Source organism: Centruroides sculpturatus, unplaced genomic scaffold, assembly GCF_000671375.1.
Source record: "Centruroides sculpturatus isolate CEXI.00-Female unplaced genomic scaffold, Cexi_2.0 scaffold195, whole genome shotgun sequence".
In the NCBI taxonomy this organism is placed as follows: Eukaryota; Metazoa; Arthropoda; class Arachnida; order Scorpiones; family Buthidae; genus Centruroides; species Centruroides sculpturatus.
In genome coordinates this window covers 268,889-288,633 of record NW_019384511.1, presented here as the reverse complement: position 1 = coordinate 288,633, position 19,745 = coordinate 268,889, and the positions used below count along the sequence as shown (strand labels likewise).

Genomic DNA, 19,745 nt, shown 5'->3' with positions numbered 1-19,745 from the left:
AAATTAAGATAAAGACGGAGTTTAAAAAAACAAAGAATTGTAATGTACTTTCAAATTCATCTTAACTTCAGAATTTCAACTTAACTCTGAATATAACAGTTAAGATAAAGTTAAGATGAACTAGCATAAAACTAGAAAGGGTTTACAAATAAATCTGTTATCTGGTAATAAAGTTATAACATTTTGTAAATTATAATCAACATATAAATCTAAGGATATGACGAATATATGCGAATTTTTATGTCAGAAACTATAAATATTATCAATGATTGTGTTAAAGCAGAAACGAAGCCTATAAGAATAGCCTGTGACAAAATAAAAGATTTTTGTTTCTAATTGAGTTGCTGGAAACGGAATAAAGGCGTTTTGAAGAAAATTTTGGAATAATGTCCTGGAAGTACATAAATGTTGTTAATCGCTTCATTTCTCATACGAAAAATGATTTCTGTCTTTACAAAAGACAATCACATTGTCATTTCATCCACATCTTTCCAAGAGGTGCGCCATGACAAGATAGGAGCTTTGCATCTGTAAGATAATTATTCTTTTGATGACAAAACACAGGCAACAAAGGGTTTGAAAAATTAATTAATTTTTAGTAATTTTCAAATGAAAACAGTAAAAGTGGTGCGTTAAATCTTTCTGATAAAATGAAAGTAATTACTGAAAAAACAGAAGATTTCATGTAGAAAAAAAATCACTTTATAATTCAAAAATAAAAATATAGGCCTACTGCCTGGAAAATTAAATAAGAAGTAGATGCTTAGGTAAAATAATGAAAGAATTTTACACTTGGCTGGCAAACTTCAGTCTACACTTATAAAAAATTAAATGAATTAGTTATGAATTATAAATAGCCAGTATATGAGGTGAAATAATATCAAATATATGTAGCAATAAAACTGAAATTATTTGTATACGTTCAGATAATAATGATTTTCCAAATATTTCCCAAATATATTCAATGATCTATATAAATAAAAATGTAAATGTTCGTTTTTTCAAAATCTTAAATCTCCGAAAGTTCTTAACCGATTGCTTTGAAATTTTGACGCAACGTTGCATTTGAATACGCGCGTTTTTATGTTATATAGATGCTGAAATTCCCCTTTCCCGCGGGGTGAGAGACAGGATTAAGGCTGACCTTGAAGACTCGGCTTTTATTATACTATTTTATATGCGTTTTCGATTGCGTTTTAATAGGGTACTTCAAGAGAATGTACACTAAGAAGGAATTTTTCGAAATTCCTCCCCCCCGCGGGGAGTGTTATACATTTATAATAGATACATTTTGAGTCACAGCAACGCGTGGTCTGGTACAGCTAGTATTATAACAAAAAAGAAATTAATTAAAATGAGTGATTACAAATTTGTCATCAAAGAAGTCAAAATTATGGGTGAAAGAAAACTGAAAAATATCACCGTATTTAGTGATTAATATATCTTTCATTTGTTAATTTTGTTAATCTCAAGTTTGTTTCAGTTTGAAAATATTTTTTACTTGTAATTGTATGGAAATTAATTCATTATAAAAATTTTTAAACTTTAATACTTTGAAGTAGTTGTCAATGTAATTTGTACTAATTTCGTAACATAATTAAGCTTTTTTTATGAAATATTTAGTAAAGGAGAAGGTGGTATTATGGAACCCCAATTACATTATAGTGAATTGTAAACAAGCTATCATACCTACACCTACATTTTTTGTGCGAAAAGTACTGGTAACTATTTAACTAAACGTTCCTAATTGGATTTTTCGCTAGTGTAACTATAAATATGGTTTTTGAAGGCTTTTGAAGATTTTTGAAAGCATTTTTTGAGAACATACAGTACGGTTTCATATTACTATCCAGGTAATATGAAACCTTACTGTATGTTTTCAAAAAATGTTTTAATGTATCCAAAAAACAAATAGGAAAGTACAAAGAATGTTAAATAATTACAAAATTATTTACTCCAATGTATTTTATCGAGAAAATGTTTTTATAATAGAAAAATATGACTTTCATCAACAATATATATTCCAGTAGCTCTTTTTCGATATTCTCAGGAAGAATTGGCTTTATACTTCGTGTCTTTTTCACAAATTGCTCCGGGCGAATGTCTGCTTGCAAATAGAGAGTTTGGAGGAGTCGGGTTCCCAGAGGAGTTGGGTTTCACATTAAAAGCACTAATAGAGTCCATATTTCACGCATCGCCACCTTGAATTAACTTATGTCTGTTAAGACCAAATTTTAAAAAACGCGAACATCACACAGATTAATATGTACCTCTAAGTCTCTGGAACGGAATACATGCACCAGTGAACCTACAACTACACGATTTATATTTTAAAAATAATTAAATTCACTCACTTAGCATTACGAACTTCCAAATTTCGAAAAAGACAAACATGCTGATTCACTACGGACAACCGTTTAACTGAACCGGGTTTTTCCCTTGCTATGGATGTCTGCCTAGTTCAGTTCAGCCACAATCCGCTGCAGTTCGCCTTTATTATCAGTTCGAAATGGGGTGGTTCCATAATACTCGCAGTGTTCCATAATACCACCTTTTCCTCTATCAATTTCTTATCGAAAATTCACTGTGAATGTCAAAAATGAAGATATTTTGTTGATTGTGAGTAAAGAGTGTGCTCAAGTAATACAAAGTCCACTACTGAATATAAAACGAAATTATTATTTTCTAATTGTGTAATAGTATTTAAAATATTAAAAAAATCAGAAATATTCCTCTATTTTTTTACTATTTTCATAAAATGTATTGGTTAGTTAGTATAGTTAGAGAATGTGGACTGTATTCGGATAAGAAGATAATCCCTTGCAAGTATTTACCTTGTTAGAAAAATTTGATATTTACCGATAAACGCGAATCTGGCTAGACGTAGTTATCAGTTAGTAAACAAGTTTAACAAATTTGAATTACTTATCTGTGATACCACAGATAAGTAATTCAAATGTTATATTACGTTTATATATATAGGCCTATATATATATTATATTATATAACATCTAAATGTTGATATAATACCTGAAATTGCAGATCAGATGACATTCTAATAAGAGAAGGAAAATACAAATTAAATAATACTCCATAACTCATAACAAGTGCGATTTGGCTTCCCGCATTACCTAAAGCTGTAGTTATAAATACAATATTACTTCTATTATTGATTAGAGAAAATTAAATATATTTACTCACCTGAATCAATCGAAACACTGAATATAATAACAGTAATAACTACATTTATGAAACAAACCATGTGGCCGTATATGAAAATCCATCGATTTAAAGCAACGTAGGCGAACCACGTTGCAGTGTGCTTATCCTGATACTCATAAAATGTAGATTTAAATTTACTTTCGGCTTTAAATGCTCTAATTGTTGTCAGTCCGTAAAGAGATACACTTAGATGTGAAAATACTGGACTTCTCGCTGCCAAAAAAAGTTTTGTTATATAAATCACTTATTTAAGCAAGACTTTCTTAAATATAATAACTACTATTTGTTACTGATATTTATAAATTTTCATGAAAAAAAACAAAACAACACAAGGAACACACCAGTAAGTGACCCGAATAGGAAATGCATTTCGAGTCTTTTGTCACTTTCAGTCCTCTGTTACAGATTTTTTACTGTTTACTCTTACTACTTACAGAATTTCGTTGCCACTAATCTGTATTAAATACATTTGTTAGAGATAAGTGTTTAATGTATAACTTTTTTGTCATGTGTTAGCCAACTTTTGATTAGCAATCTATTTTGTTAAAATAAAAGATATTGGCATATATATAAAAAGTGCAATATGTATTTAATAATTTTGATACAATACACTTACGTAAGAGAGTATTTCTGTATAATTCCTTTTCGTAATGAATGGTTACTGTTGAAAGATTCTTCTTGCTTTCAAGTTTAGTACAATAAGATATTCTAGAATACCTCTTATATACTTACATTTTCCTTCCATTTGTTTTATGCTTTTCATCACTCGAGTATAGATAGTCCACAAACTATAGAATAATATCGAAAGAACAGCTGTTAATATGAGTAGATAAGGACAGAATATTGCTTGAAGTATACACATGCCAGCAAGTATAAAGCCTCCCTAAATTAAAAAAATAAATGAAAGTTTATTTATCATTTCTGTAAGCTAAAAGTTATATTGTTTATTATTATTTATACATCAATCAATATTACATCGATAAAAGTAACTATACTATTACTTTTAGCATTTGAATGAAACATTATCACGACAACGACAATCAATTAATTGCATAATACATAATACCTTTTTGTATGAGAAATCCTGAATTAATCAAATTATATGATTTATGAAATAAAAAATTAGGCGTTATTGCATTTAACATTGTCACTAATTAGACAATATATTTAGGCATGCATCGATGGTAAATTCCATAGAATAAATAGACAAGAACAAAAGTTTTCAGGTTCTGCCAGTCTATTCAAATTCTTTGCAGATCGAATTTTTTTGTTTGACTGTTAGGAGTGAAAAAATGAAATATTGAATATAATATATAGAATGAATGAATAATAAACTATAACTTATGTTGAATTCTCGCGTAATAACACTATTTCGTTAACATAACTTTGTATAGATAACTTTGTATAGAAATAATATTTAAAAAAAGGAATATTAAATATCAGCTGGTGCCGCTGCTTACTTCAAAGAGTGATGGTGAAATTTTTTGTGAGATTTTTCTACTACTCTTAGATTTGGAAATAATCCAATAAAGGAAGATATACAGAACAAGACAGACTATCTGTTTATTCTACAAAAAAGAGATTAAATTCCATGAATAGTATTTTTACTCTTTGATGTCTGTATTGGTTATAAGATTACCTATTTATTTCCGGTATAGGGATTGAAGTTCCTGTCAAAAATTGAAAAAATACAGACGAAATATTTTAAGAGTCTGTTTAAAATAAAGCGTTCAGTTCCAAATTCAATAATTCGTCTTGAATTGAGAAGACTCCCCCCCCATAGAAATTAAGATTTGTCAAAAACATTGGAAGCACCCATACACAACTTGCGACAAAATACTTATAATGTTCTGTTGACAGTAGTTAAACCTGATAAGAAATGTTTGCCTGTTCTAGTTAAGAATTTTTTTTTTTGATGGTCTGGGTTATTTCTTTCTGTTTTTAATCCGTTCAGCTTCAATGTTGATAATTTACTTAAATGATCTAATTCAAACCAGTTATGGAATCAGGATGTTTCGTTGGTCTTGGCCAAGCGAGTGATCTTGTTCGAAATGCATCTGGACTGATGTACAGCAAACTACTTAAAATGTGAGATAAATTTTTTTACTAAAAGCCTCGTTATGCATCTTAAACTTAATAAATTTTGGGTTTTGTTGAAGGGCTGCCGGCTAAACATATCAAGAGATAAGGCTTGTAGCTATTGTGGTAATGAAGTAGAAGAGAGCCTTTTCATTCACTTGTTTAGTTCTTGTCAGGTGACTTACCAACTGAAATGCTCTGTTTTAGGTGATGGATTTAGGTATAATAAGCTAAAAGTAAAGATTTGTCTAAAACTAGTTTATTTAAAATCTTCACTTTCTTTGTTAGATTTTTAGATCTTTTGTGTTAAGTTATAACGATGTATACTAAATAATACTGTATACCAAAACTAAATTTGTTTCTTCCGTTGTAAGAATAATTTAAATCAATAAAAAATTGGAATTTAAAATATCGGTTATTTTTTCTATGGCATTTAGTTAATTTTACGGCATTTCTCAAACATATTTTCTGTCATATTGTTAAAATTCATTTTAATATAGTGAAACATTCAATATAGTGAAACATTACTGACTGCTTTTGTTCTAGTTATATCTATTAATTTAATTATTGGCTAGTAAGGCTCTCATTAATTAAAAGACTTGTCAACGGACAAGTCAAAATAAGACAATCGGCGCATTCTTTATGATTTTGGTGATTGGCTATTTTATCCAATTTTCTACAGATTTCTCACAACTGTTAACATGGAAGACAATTTCTATTTTTTGTAATATCCTTTATTTACATCGAAATGCATTTTGGAACTTTAGTCCCTCTTCAGAAAAGTCATAAATGCATTTCGAAAAGTTTTCTAGTCAGTTTTTCAATCCCAATGTTTTTATTATACTCCTTGAAAAAGAATGAACAAATACCTTCATAATTCTCAAGGTTCCAGACTTATAGGACACTGTATTTTACGTTTCTTATATTGGTTACATGCTACGGTTTATTATGAAAGTAGTCTGAATCAAAACTAGGAAAAAATAAACTTTGCTTCATAATGTATTCGATTTATTTTACAATTATATTAATATTAAAGTAATTTCCAATCGCGCATATAGAGTAAACACTGCAAAATCTACTAGTAGGAGGAGGAAATTAAGTTTACGAATGTTTTCTCCAACAATGAAGGAAACACAAAGGTGGGCTTGAGTGTAGTACTGAGAAGCCCACCATTTCCCCAAAAAATTTTTGTTATTTTATCTAAATATATATAGTACATATATGTATTTGTGAATTGTTATTTATACTACGTCATCTGTATAATTTTAGTTTTAATTACTTTATTTTAATCCTTATGCTAATAAAGTATTCGCTTTAATTAATCAGTTAGAATTTTTGTTTTTGTATTTTAAACTGTATGTTTATTTCATATTTTTTTCTGTCTGGTTGTAAAAAAACAACTGTTAGCTATCAGACAAGATGTCTAAAGGACATCTTGTCTGATAGCTAACAGTTGTTTTTTTTTATTTATTGTTGTTTCTGTATCTCGAAGAGAAGATGCGTATGTAAAGGTGACACCGAGATTGTTTATCTATCAAGTAAAGGTGTAAAGGAATTTCGCCTATTTTTCCAATTTCAAATTTTTTTGTAATATCGACTTAAAATAATTTAGAGAAACAAATTAGAATAAAAAGATTTATAAATTAATTGTTACAAATCTCACAACATGCGAAGGAAAAGATGAGGGGATGCTCGTCGTTTTCCCCTTTTTCGATGGTGTTACGAGGTCTGTTCAAAAAGTATCGGACTTTTATTTTTTCCGCGTAAACAAATAATGCGCGGGAGGCCTCTTTCGGTGGAGTTGTGAAGGGGACAGTCATGCACAGCCCTGAATTTTTTCCCGCCTGCAGGAAGCGTCAGTCGCTGGCAGTCGGCTTATGAGTGAGAACGTGTGTGAGCTCTCGTCGGATTCCACTAAGTTGGAAAATGACTGAACAACGTGAGCAGCGATATTACATTAAATTTTGCCAAAAACCTTGGCGACACCTAAGTGTAAACCATTCGCAAGATTCAGCAGGCTTTCGGGGACGATCCTCGAGGCCAAAAACAGCGCGGCAGGTCCGCAGCAATATCAAGGTCATGTTGACAGTTTTTTCGACTCTCGTGGGATGGTGTATCGTGAGTACGCACCACAAGGCCAAACCATCGCAAAGGAGTACTACCAGGAGGTCCTTCGTCGTCTTTCCGATGCTGTGCGACGCGAACGATCGGATCTGTGGTCGATCAAAACTTGGCAGCTCCATCGTGATAACGCATCCGCCCATTCTGCGCATCTGATTAGGACTTTCGTCGCCAAACACAACACTCCTGTGGTTCGTTACGCTCCGTACTCTCTCCACATGGCTTCGTGTGACCTTTGGCTATTTCCCAAGCTGAAAATGCCGCTAAAAGGAACCCGATTTTAGTCGAGAGAAGACATCGTGCGGAATGAGACGGGCCGGCTGATGGCCATTCCAAAAGATGCGTTCCAGCAGTGTTTCCAGCAATGGCAGGAACGCTGGAAGAAGTGTATACACTACCAAGGAGACTACTTTGAAGGGGATTAGGGTGTTGTACCTCAAAATCAATAAATGTATTTTTGCCGACCAAAGGTCCGATACTTTTTGAACAGCCCTCGTATATGACAGATGGTATGCTTTCCCGGGTTAAAAAAACAACCGGGATCCCGGAATCCCATTTGAGAAACCCTAGGTATGATATAATTCGTAACTTTTTTCCTGTCATAAAATTACAGAGCATTGAAGATTTATTTTTATAAATACTTTAAGAATTTTAATATATTTTTAAAAATATTTTTTCTGGAAATTTTAAAAATTTGGCAGAAAAAATATTAACTTCAGCTTCAAAATGTTTTTGAATATTTAACAGAGCTTTACATTGTTAAAAAATTATACAGAAAACATTTAAATATCTAGTGAAATTTTTCAGCAACGTCCGCTGACGAGAAGATAAAAACTGATCATTGTTTGGAGGTTATTGGGCAGCAATTTGAAAACATTGTAGGAATATAAATTTCCACTGTCGTCCGCTGTATATCTGTTCTTCCTTAATCTCGAGAACGGAGTTAGATAAATGAAACAAGAAACCAAATATGAAAACATTAGGGGCAGGAGGCCCCGATGAAGTATATATGAACTTCCGATGCAAACTGGAAGCCACGTTATTTCAATTCAAAATTTTCCTCAGAAAGGAGTTAGATAGATGGTCGACACAACTTTTAATTGGCGGAAATTATGATGTACAGCAGTGGTTCCCAAACTTATTATGCCCACGGATCACTTCTCACAGCGAAAACCTGACCGTGAACCCCAAGTGAAATACAAATGCATTATAGCAACTGTACTATAGCAAAATTTCAAATTTAACTTTGATGTCTTCTTGGATGGTGAATGGTGACGTAAAAATAAAATATACTAAATGGAGAAGACGTTACATATAACGCCGACCTCAGTGTCTTCTTCATTTAGTATACAATATTTGCAGTGAAAATCATCATATTGATCACAAAAATAAATTATAAATAAAACATTTTTATATTTAAAGTAGTATTTATTCAAAAAATAAATTTTGTTTTAAAATACTAAAGCACATTATTAAAAAAAATCTATTTTTACCTTCCCACGTATGTAACAGCAAGGTTTTTTACATTTTTAAATTCGGGAGCTTGAATTATATTTAAAATTTAATTTAATTACAGTATATAATGTAATAACTACAACGTTTACTTATTCATAGTTCGAATTATTTAATCCGGAGATTGCTAGNATACAATATTTGCAGTGAAAATCATCATATTGATCACAAAAATAAATTATAAATAAAACATTTTTATATTTAAAGTAGTATTTATTCAAAAAATAAATTTTGTTTTAAAATACTAAAGCACATTATTTTTTAATGAGATGAGTGAATCTGATGGGATGATATGAGATTACTGTATTTATGGTCGGCTTTTGTGAGTAACATTATTAAGTCTCCACGAGTACTAATTTGCAGTCGATTTCTTTTTTCATGACGAGGTTCATAACTGCACTAAATCCACGTTCTACTAAATAGGAAGACAGGAAAGCAATCAACAGCTTCTGTACAGTGGCCTATAATGCAGAATATAAAATTGGTATCTGTTTTTGTAACCAGAATTTGTGGTATCCTTGTTCAAACATTGGTTTCAGCGCCTCATTTGTGGATAATTCAATAAATTCCTCCTGTATTAGTATGGCTTCATCTGAGTTCGTGGGTCTACTTGTAAAAGGCTCCAACACCCAATCGGGGATGCTGAAGTGAAGAATATCTTCAAATTTTTGGCTGAGGTCAGAATAAACAGTCGTTAGGTGTTGACAATAAACAAGCAAATCATCATCTCGTTTTTGCAATTTTAAAAGATTTGGAAACTGGGAGCATTCTCCTCTCCCCAAATTTTGTTTTTATAAAAAAGTTTTGCATCAAACGCAGATATTATACTTTTAGTTTTGTTAATGTGTTGTGTTATTTATTGTGAAGTTCTATCAGCCGAATCTATGAAGCCGAACAAACTAAAACGCCATTTTGACAGCAAGCATCCGAGCTATACCGGCAAGGATACCAACTATTTTAGAAGCAAAGCAGATGGACTCAAGAAAGCCAGACTTGGCACTGGTGACAAGTACCACAAACAAAACGTAGCAGCCGTTGAAGCTTTATATTAAGTGGCACTCAGAATCGCCAGAGCTATGAAACCTCACACCATTGCTGAGGATTTACTGTTGCCAGTGGCTAAAAACATTGTTCGAGTTATGATCGGAGACGAATTTGTTACGAAATTGAGTGCAATTTCCTTATCTAACGACACTGACTGCAGAAGAATAGATGATATGTCTGCTTATATTCTTGATCAGGTAATCTGGGAAATTAAATCTGCTCCACTTGTGTTAAATCGAGAAAAAAACTGTATGAGAAAGTTTTGTTGAAATCTTAAGCCAATTAATGAATCCAAATTAAAGTGATCATTTCCAGAACATGTACAAATTATGCACAGTGATGTGCTTCACAAGAAAAAGTTTTAATTTAAATTTTGCATATTAAAAGTTAGAATTTAGAAATTTAGAAAAGAATATTTGGAAAAATATTTCTTTTGTATGACATATTATACACGTGTTTGAATATCTGTTTATTCTGCATCAAAGGTTTAAAAACTACTTTATAGATATGAAATTTTTTTATGAAAATTGTAATTGAAAATTCAAAATTGTAAATAGTAATCTCGATAAAGTTATATTATTAATGAGAATGGTAGAATCGTAGGAAATAAATGTATTTTTTTTAATATATATATAAACATTTATAAAAATTCTTTACTATTAACGAAAAGTAATTAATCTGTGATCGATTTTTACCTGTATCGAGAATTCTATCAATTATAGTGAGAACTCCGTTAGTTTATTAGTCTATATAAATAATAGCCGATAATTTAAAATTCTCAAATTAAGAATCCAATGTTATTTACCGGTCTTCTTCGAAGAAACATCGATCCCTTCAATGAATATTCGGAAGAAAATCTCTGGAAAGCCGTTGTAGAGTTAGAAATAATTAATTATTTTAATTTGCTACATGTTTCATCTGTGTAACTCTTTCTAATGATTAAAATTAATTATCGTGTAAACATTTTAAAAACTTGTCAATTATAGGTGCGGTTAAAAGAAGTAATTAGTAAATTACCTGATGGATTGGACACACATTTATCGTAAGGAGGCAGAATTTCAGCGTTGGGGAAAGACAGTTAATTTGCCTTGCTAAGACCATTCTTCGTCAGAATAAAATTCTTGTCATGGACGAAGCAACATCCAATATTAATAAAAAGTTAGACCATAGACTTAATAAGTTGTCTAATTTGAAATATAAATAGTGCAGTATTTTTTTTATTGAAATTAGCAATAAATTAGGCTAAGACAGATAAATTTGATACAAATAAGATAGTCATGATGATTAGATTGATATTAATCCCATATGAGAACTGATCTACTGAGTGATTGAAACTGCAATCTAAGAATTTTAAATAGAAACTAAACGACCACCAGAAATATTTTAAGGGCAGTATATTGGGAACAAAATATATTAGACTCAGTTTCTCACCATTTCGTCGTTATCATTTTGGGTCTGCTCGAACACACGAAGAGCATGAAAAAGGTATTCATGGTGTCTTTTGGTAAAGAGCACCAAATTAAAAAGTTGTTTTCAAATTTATAATCAATTTTATGTGTAGTATTGAACATAAATGTAAATAAGCGATATATTTATATTACATTGGTGTTTTGCTGTGTAAAGATAAACTTTTAAATGGTATACAAGGAAACTCTGATGTCTTTGTTTTTTGTATATAATTCGGCTTTCATACCATAAAGACTGAAGCTATTTGGCGAAAAAGGAGTATGATCGTATTCCGTATAACTATGTAAAGGGAAGAAAGAAACTATTATTAAAATTGAATGGCTATTACCAAAGCCAACCGCTGCCACATGCTATCAGGTGAAATAACGGCTATAATAATAATAAATTACCAAACAATTTGATTCTACAGAAAGACGTCAGGCGCCATCTCTTAATAAATTTAAGAATTATAATTTTAATTAAATAATTAATTTAGAATTACTGAAAGAAAAGCGCTTAACTCGAAACCGCAACTGCCGCTTACCGTGCGGCTATGTTGCCGATTACGGCGGTGGTTGACTTTGGTAATACAATGTATCGGAATTTAGTAAAGTTTGAATGACTATGTTTTTTTTTTCTGAAAACAAGTACAAAAATTTACCTGTTTTCAATGTATTTATATTTCTGACTTTTATCATCTCTGTTGAATCTATAGACAATATCTAATCTTACAATTTCTTTATATGAAATATTCAGTACACTTTTACTTATAAAATGAATAATTTAAGAAGTAATTCAATAATCTGGAGAATACATTATATTAAAATTTGAATTTTCTCACATAATCAGAAATTTTATATACTGTATTTAAGTTTTAACCAACCTGTTCCCACTGATAACACGTTTCAAACATATCTAATGTTAATTTGTCCAAACTCACAAACGGAGATTCTGGAGCTTGACATGATAGTTGTTTGTACAGATTTAATATTCGAATCTGCGAGGTGATTTAGGAGTTATGTGTAATCAACTGTAAATTCTGACTCTCGATACAATTATTGAAGTGCAGCGAACCATGCAAAGTATTTTGTTGGCAATGACTGAAATTCAGAAATCAATGAAATTTTGCACAGTGATAGAAGTACAATGACGAATTAGACAAAAGCCGAATTTTAAAAATGTATATAAAGTAGTGCTCAAAATTTATCTCCATGTTAAGTCAATGGAAGACTTGTGCTTCTTGACGCTCACCTTTTAATGAGTTGTGCCTCAATGAAGTTTATCTATCGTTCGGAGATTTTCTTAAACTTTACTGCATGATAACGATGCACGATGCACATACCAGCACGATGTTGATCATTGTGCAGGAATAAAAAATGATAGGTCTGTCTGTGTTGAGAAGATTCCTTATTTTTCGTTTTAATCAGAAGTAGATTCCTTTCTGTTTTAATGTGACAGCAAATGAAAATATGTGAATTCAACTATATCTGCACTTATCCGTATAAAATAAAGTTAGTAGATTTAAATATATAATATGATTATTTGCGAACACAAACCAATTAGCAAAAGGTGGCAAAAAGGTGTATTTTTTTAAAATCTGTTTGTTTGGTGCAATTTTGGAAAAAAATATAACATCATAGATGCCATAGGAAATATCGACTTCGCTTGGCAAGAATTAACTAATAATTGCACGAACAAACTGTAGAAGAAGTTATGGCTGAAGATATCCAAGAATTCTCAACGAGAAGAGCCTATCGCTGTATCGTTAGGTTGACCAAACTCAACCTAATCGATATAGCAGGACTAGGAGATATAGACGAGCAGGATATTGAGGAGTTACAGAAGGTTTCTGGTTAGAGCCTTACCAACGACGACCTTCAAGAATTGGCAGAACATGGAATTCACGTGGAACTGGAAATAGAGATTCTGAAAACGAAGAACCCAAAAAATTTTTCTACAGATTTCCTTAGTAAAAGTTTGGTAAGATAACTGAAATTGTTGATCAAATTGTTGCGAATGATCTAGATTTTAAAAGGAGTGCAAAAGCAAAACAAGGCATCTTCCGCTACCGACATTTGCTTAAGGAAAGAAAAAAGCGACAAATGAAACTTCACGACTTTTTCTTGTTCTTTTGCGAAAGAACAAGAATTTCAGAAAAGTCAGGACCTTCGTCACAAAAACTTAACTTTACATTTCTGTATGCATATGATTATATGTTATTTAACATATGTTATTTATTATACAAATTAACATAAAAATAACTTAAAATTAAAGTAAAATTTATTTCATAATTTGAAGTTTAGACTATTTACAAAAAGTCAAAAATAACTTTTGAGTCCATCTTTATCCCTTATACACTACCACAGAAGTAACAGTCTTCAAAAAATGCTTTGAAGAACTCTTCTTAAACACAGGTAAAAATTGATAAAAAAAAATCTCACAAGGTTAAAAAAGATCAAGTGTCAGCCTTTCATTGTAGGTTTCTGACACTTTTACAATTAAAAACACAAAGAAATTCTTCACACTATCATATTTATCCACCTTTTTTAAACTGCTTCTAGCCCTCTAGTGGTAGTGTATAAGGGATAAAGATGGACTCAAAAGTTATTTTTGACTTTTTGTAAATAGTCTAAACTTCAAATTATGAAGAAAATACATCCCGAGTTATCACAAAAATTGTAACTATATATAAAATTTATTTATTTTTGGTCGCGTGTTCCCCTATCCCTATTTACTCTATGTTAAAATGACCTCGTTTAACANCAAATTATGAAGAAAATACATCCCGAGTTATCACAAAAATTGTAACTATATATAAAATTTATTTATTTTTGGTCGCGTGTTCCCCTATCCCTATTTACTCTATGTTAAAATGACCTCGTTTAACGCTGTTTCGCTTAGCGCTTTGTTGTCTAAGAACTCATCCCCCGCGTTAAGCGACGTATTACTGTACTATACATCATTGAGAATTCTTCGTTTAGAAAATATAATTTCGTTCGACGTCATCATTTCCCTATTTTGGAAAAGATTTCATCTCAAATATCAAACACTTCAGCATAACTTCCGAGAGCAATAACAAAAATTTCGCTCAACATTCAGCAAAGGTGCTCAAACTATGGCTCACGGCCGAAATGCGGCCCGCGAACATATTTGACACATCACTTGAAAGAAACAATAGAATAAATAACACGTGTAAATGATAAAACTACACGTACTTGTAGTATATGTAAATTATCCAAAATATCTGTGGCCCGCCTACTTAACGACTTATGTGCAATTTGAGTCACCAAGCAAAAAGTTTGTTTTACAGTGCTTAAAATACTTTCAACGTAAAGAATTATATTATAATAATGAATTATGATTTTAAGTAAACATACAATATACAGTAGACCCCCCTATAACGCGTAGATACGTTCCTCGTTATACGAACTTCGCGTTGTAGGAATCCTTAAATACATGAGCCAATCGCAGCCCGACACGTGTGAAGTTTATGGACTACGGGTGTTTGAAAGGTATCTTCCATAAAATTAGTTTTACAGTGCTTAAAATACTTTCAACGTAAAGAATTATATTATAATAATGAATTATGATTTTAAGTAAACATACAATATACAGTAGACTCCCCTATAACGCGTAGATACGTTCCTCGTTATACGAACTTCGCGTTGTAGGAATCCTTAAATACATGAGCCAATCACAGCCCGACACGTGTGAAGTTTACGGACTACGGCTGTTTGAAAGGTTTTCTTCCATAAAATTAATCGATTCTAGACTAATTCGACTTAATTCGTGCTGTAATTATTGAGGTAAAACCATACTGTAAAAAATCCTCACTATACAGTAGTTTCTTTTCTTAACGTTGTTCTCTACACGATGAATTGTCGTGGGTTGGTTTGCTAATGAAAATAATATATAACAATAGCTTTCATAATACAAAAGATGATACATGGTATGTTCAGTCAATACAGTTCATTAAAGTTTACTATTCTCTATTTACTATTCTAAAGTTTTTTTTTACAAACCTGTTACTATCACAAGAGGGCAATATTCACATCAACCACAGCTGAATATAAAAAGACCGATCAGCATCTAGATTAAGTTCCCATGGTACAGATATTCTTTTATGCAGTAGTTCATGATTTTACATTTACCCAGTAATTATAATTCACGAATTGTCGTTTTACCTCCAATACTGCTGCTCTCGACCGAGTAGCTGCTCTCTACACATGTGTGACTGGTCTGCCCTATTATCTCTACACATGTGTGACTGGTCTGATTATGGCGTCAACCCTGTCACAGTCACTTGTATTTGCACGAGGTGTATGTGATAGAATTGGCGCGATGATCTCATCAAGCCCGTACTCGTATGTGGGCGTGTCTGCATGTGGGCGAACCCGCCTGAAAACAGATAGAGCAGCGGTGTCTCGGTTCTAAAACCGTGTTTTTCGATGGTCTTAGGCAATCCATGCGAAAGAGTCGTTCGACCCCCAAAGGAGTCGCGACTCACAGGTTGAGAACCGCTGTTCTAGAGGATCTGTTAGCTCGAACACAAGAGGTTTCTACAGTATATTGTAATATCGACTTGTCCATTACTGTATATATGTTACAGTCAAAACCCGTTTTTAGTTAGAACGCGTTTTAACTAGTTGAAACTAGTTTATACTGAATGTCTTTGTTAAAACCCGTTTTGTCTAGTTAAAACTAGTTTTAACTCAAATTCATTTTTGACTAGCAGTAAATTCTAGTTTTAACTAGACAAAACGGGTTTTAACAAAGACATCCAGTATAAACTAGTTTTAACTAGTTAAAACGCATCCTAACTAAAAACTGGTTTGACTGCAACGCATAGAGTGATTCGGGGTAAGATGGTAAGCGGGGGAAGATGCCTAATTTTTGATATTTTCAAACGGTGACGTCACATATTGTCATGTATTTGTATGATGAATCGTTGGGCCAATATTGAGTGCGGAAAGCTGTAGTTGGCTACCGTTACTTCATTTTCTACATCCGAGAAGAATAAAAGCTAGATAAGAACGAAGTTTTTGTTGTGAAATGTTTCTAGAATAATTTTAAACTAAAAGTTAAAATGGAATTTATTAAAAATTGCTAAAAACAATTAATGTGTGATGTAGTTAAGGTTCTAAAGTTTCCATTGTCAGCTACCGCCGATCCCGATCGGACATGCTGGAGCACGTGACTCTACTAGGCATCTTACCCCAACAAATGGAAAATATGCCACATTTTTCTTGGGGTAACGTGCCTATTTTTTGTTAATTGATTTCCAATATGCCTATTTTTAATAAACTTTTGTTTTCTCGTTTTATTGCAGGATATGCATAGAAATTATATAAGGACTTCTCAAAAAAGTTTTTGGACTGAAAAAAGCTTTCAGCTAGCTATAGAACACGTTAGAACGGGCGGAAACTTAACAATACTTATACTGTGCTGTTATACTTACTATGAAGTACTTTGTACTACATATGCAATAAATTAAATTTGGTTAAGAAATTCAAAAATTAATTTTAAGCAATTATATTTGTTATCTTACCCTAATGGCATTTGGCATCTCACCCAGATACTTGGGGTGAGATGCTTAAAATGCCAGACAGTGAAAAAGTCGTCATTGCAAACACAGTATAGAATTTTTTAAAATAAACTCCAAACTTTTATTTGAAAGACATACTCCAGAATATGATATTTTCATTAGAGGGCTCCTAAACTCAAATTAGCGCTGTAATTTTCTTCATAAGCAAAATGTTAGGCATCTTCCGCCGAATCACTATACATAACTTTATTTCCCCCAAACATATTTATGTAGCTAAAATTAGTTTTAACTAATGTTAAAAGTTAAAACTAGTTTTGTCTAAAGTCAAAACATTTACAGCAGTAAATTAACTAGACAAAACCGATTTTGTCTAGTTAAAACTAGAATTTACTGTAGTCAAAAATGAATTTGAGTTAAAACTAGTTTTAACTAGACAAAACGGGTTTTAACAAAGACATTCAGTATAAACTAGTTTCAACTAGTTAAAACGCGTTCTAAGTAAAAACGGGTTTTGACTGTAACATATACATTCCGTGGACAAAGGTGGACAAAATTTCAGTTTAAAGCATATAAGACAGATTTTTATTAAACTCGTAAAAACAACCTCTCTGTTTATCAGTAAATCTAAAATATTAAGTTAAAGTTTATCGTTTTCTATTATGATCCATGGCTTTGATTTACACAAGAAATGCAAAAACCTCTCTCATGAAGAAAACGAAAGAAAAAATAGACATAATATGAAAATCTACATAGAAAGCATGATTAAAAATGAATTCTACAATCTTTTTTATACTTATCTTTTGGAAAGATATTCATTATTCTTTCTATTATTTTCTTTTTGTTACTTTAGAAAGCCTTCGTATGAAGGAATGGAAAAAGAAAGGTTAGAATTTGATGACAAAGAAAGATCTCTTTCTCTTACTTTAGAAAATATTCATCTTACGACAGCAAAAGAGGAAAAGTGCAATTTTTGGAAATAATTTTATGATTATAATTAAACATTATAGGAACATAGGAAATTGTGATTATTGCTAATATCTCTACGTTCAATAAATATCATTACAGATCTATCAATAATTTTCCACATTTCTATTGTTGCATAATTTCATGCAAATATTGTTAATTTACACCAAATGGCATTACATTTTCAAATAAAAATTAGTTAAGAACAAATAAAAACTTTATTTATCTCATTTTTTCTCCTGATTCCTAATTAAATTAAACCTTTAATGGTCCTTTACAATGATTATACTGTATAGATTCTTGCTGTAATTAATTAAATGGATATTTTGTATTCTACTGATTAATTTTTATATTCTCGTTCCATTACCTTAATTTATATTATTGAAAGTAATTTAAATATTTGACAAAAGTTTCTGAATTTTTAGCACAAATTATCGATTTTTGATTTTAAAAAAAATTTCATTATAATCTATACCATCGAATTCAGTTTTCTATACTTAATTTATTTTTTCAACTTTAATTATGTAATAATTATGATAATTAATCTTCTATAAGATAAAATATACTATTTTTTCTGAATTTTCTAATGGTAGCTGTAAAATATACTATTCAAAAACAAAGTAAATAGGTTATTTCATATAATTTGTATGAACCGATATTTATAAAAATAAAAACGCTAATTAATCCTCGAAATATTATATATGAAGATATAAATTTACGGGGCTGGAAGAATTTTTAAATTAAATTTATAAATACAGTACTTGGTTGTAAAATTTTGAAATGCACTTCTTTAAATTCCGTCGCCATATTTTGATATTAATATTTAAATATTTTATATAAATGCTTTAATGTTTCATTTGATATTCCTATTCTATTTCAGGCGTGTCTCTACTGTAGCAAACTGGCAAAAATAAATTAATTAGCAACACAGTGACATTAATTAATTTACTGAAGTATTCATTTACCAGAGAAGAAAATATTGTATGCATGTGGTTTCAACACAATACAGCACCTCCTTAAAATATGAACAAAATAATTAATTAATGAAATTAATTATGCATTATTATTGGGGAGACTATCCACATTTTGGATAAGATAATTGAATCCTTTTTCTTTTATAGGTAAGTTTGCTTGTTTAATTATGTCTCAAGGCAGAAAGAGGAAGACTTTCTGCCTTGAGACATAATTAAACCGGAGAGAACACCAAGTAGACCTAGAAGGAGTAGTTTAGGTCAGAAGGAGGAGGTTACCGAATTACTGCAAGATTCGAATTTTGATGTATCGGAAGGTGTTCGTTTATTATTAGTTATGCATACTGCTCTTAATGGCAAGGTGGAGGATTTTATAAAGCGACTCGACCATCTTACGGAATGGCTTAAGAATGTGGATGATACACTTGTTGATTTTGAGGTTAGATTAGTGGATATTGAGGCCAGGATTGGTTCGGGCGGATCGGAGTCGGTGAGTTCTTCTCTTATTGATAATATTAGTACGAAAGTCTCGAAAATGGAACGAGAGATAGATTACATGGATAATCAGCGAAGAATTAATAATGTAATAATACATGGTTTGGAGGAAGGGGCTGGAGAATCGGCTAATGATACTTTAGAGGCAGTTAAACTCTTTGCTATGAATAAGCTGAATTTGTCTGTGTTGAGATATGTTGATGCTAGGAGAGTTGGAAAGAAATTTCGTGATAGGCCTAGAATAATAATTTGTCAGTTTGGGTCTCTTAATGATAAATTATCTTTTAAAAAAGCTGTTTTTGAGTCCCGTAATTTGAATGTATTTGTTAATGATGACTTTTCGCAAC

At 31.3% G+C, this 19,745-nt stretch overlaps 1 protein-coding gene across 1 annotated transcript in view; it reads right to left on the bottom strand.

Moving 5' to 3' along the window:
- The window catches only part of LOC111622435 (multidrug resistance-associated protein 4-like), a 30,448-nt gene that overhangs the window by 1,486 nt on the left and 9,217 nt on the right, over positions 1 to 19,745 (bottom strand). Inside the window, exons 2-3 of the mRNA XM_023364811.1 lie at positions 3,202 to 3,435; positions 3,031 to 3,137 (exon numbers count right to left, since the gene is read on the bottom strand). Of these exons, the coding sequence (XP_023220579.1) occupies positions 3,031 to 3,137; positions 3,202 to 3,435 (341 nt within the window). The remainder of the gene's footprint in view (positions 1 to 3,030; positions 3,138 to 3,201; positions 3,436 to 19,745) is intronic.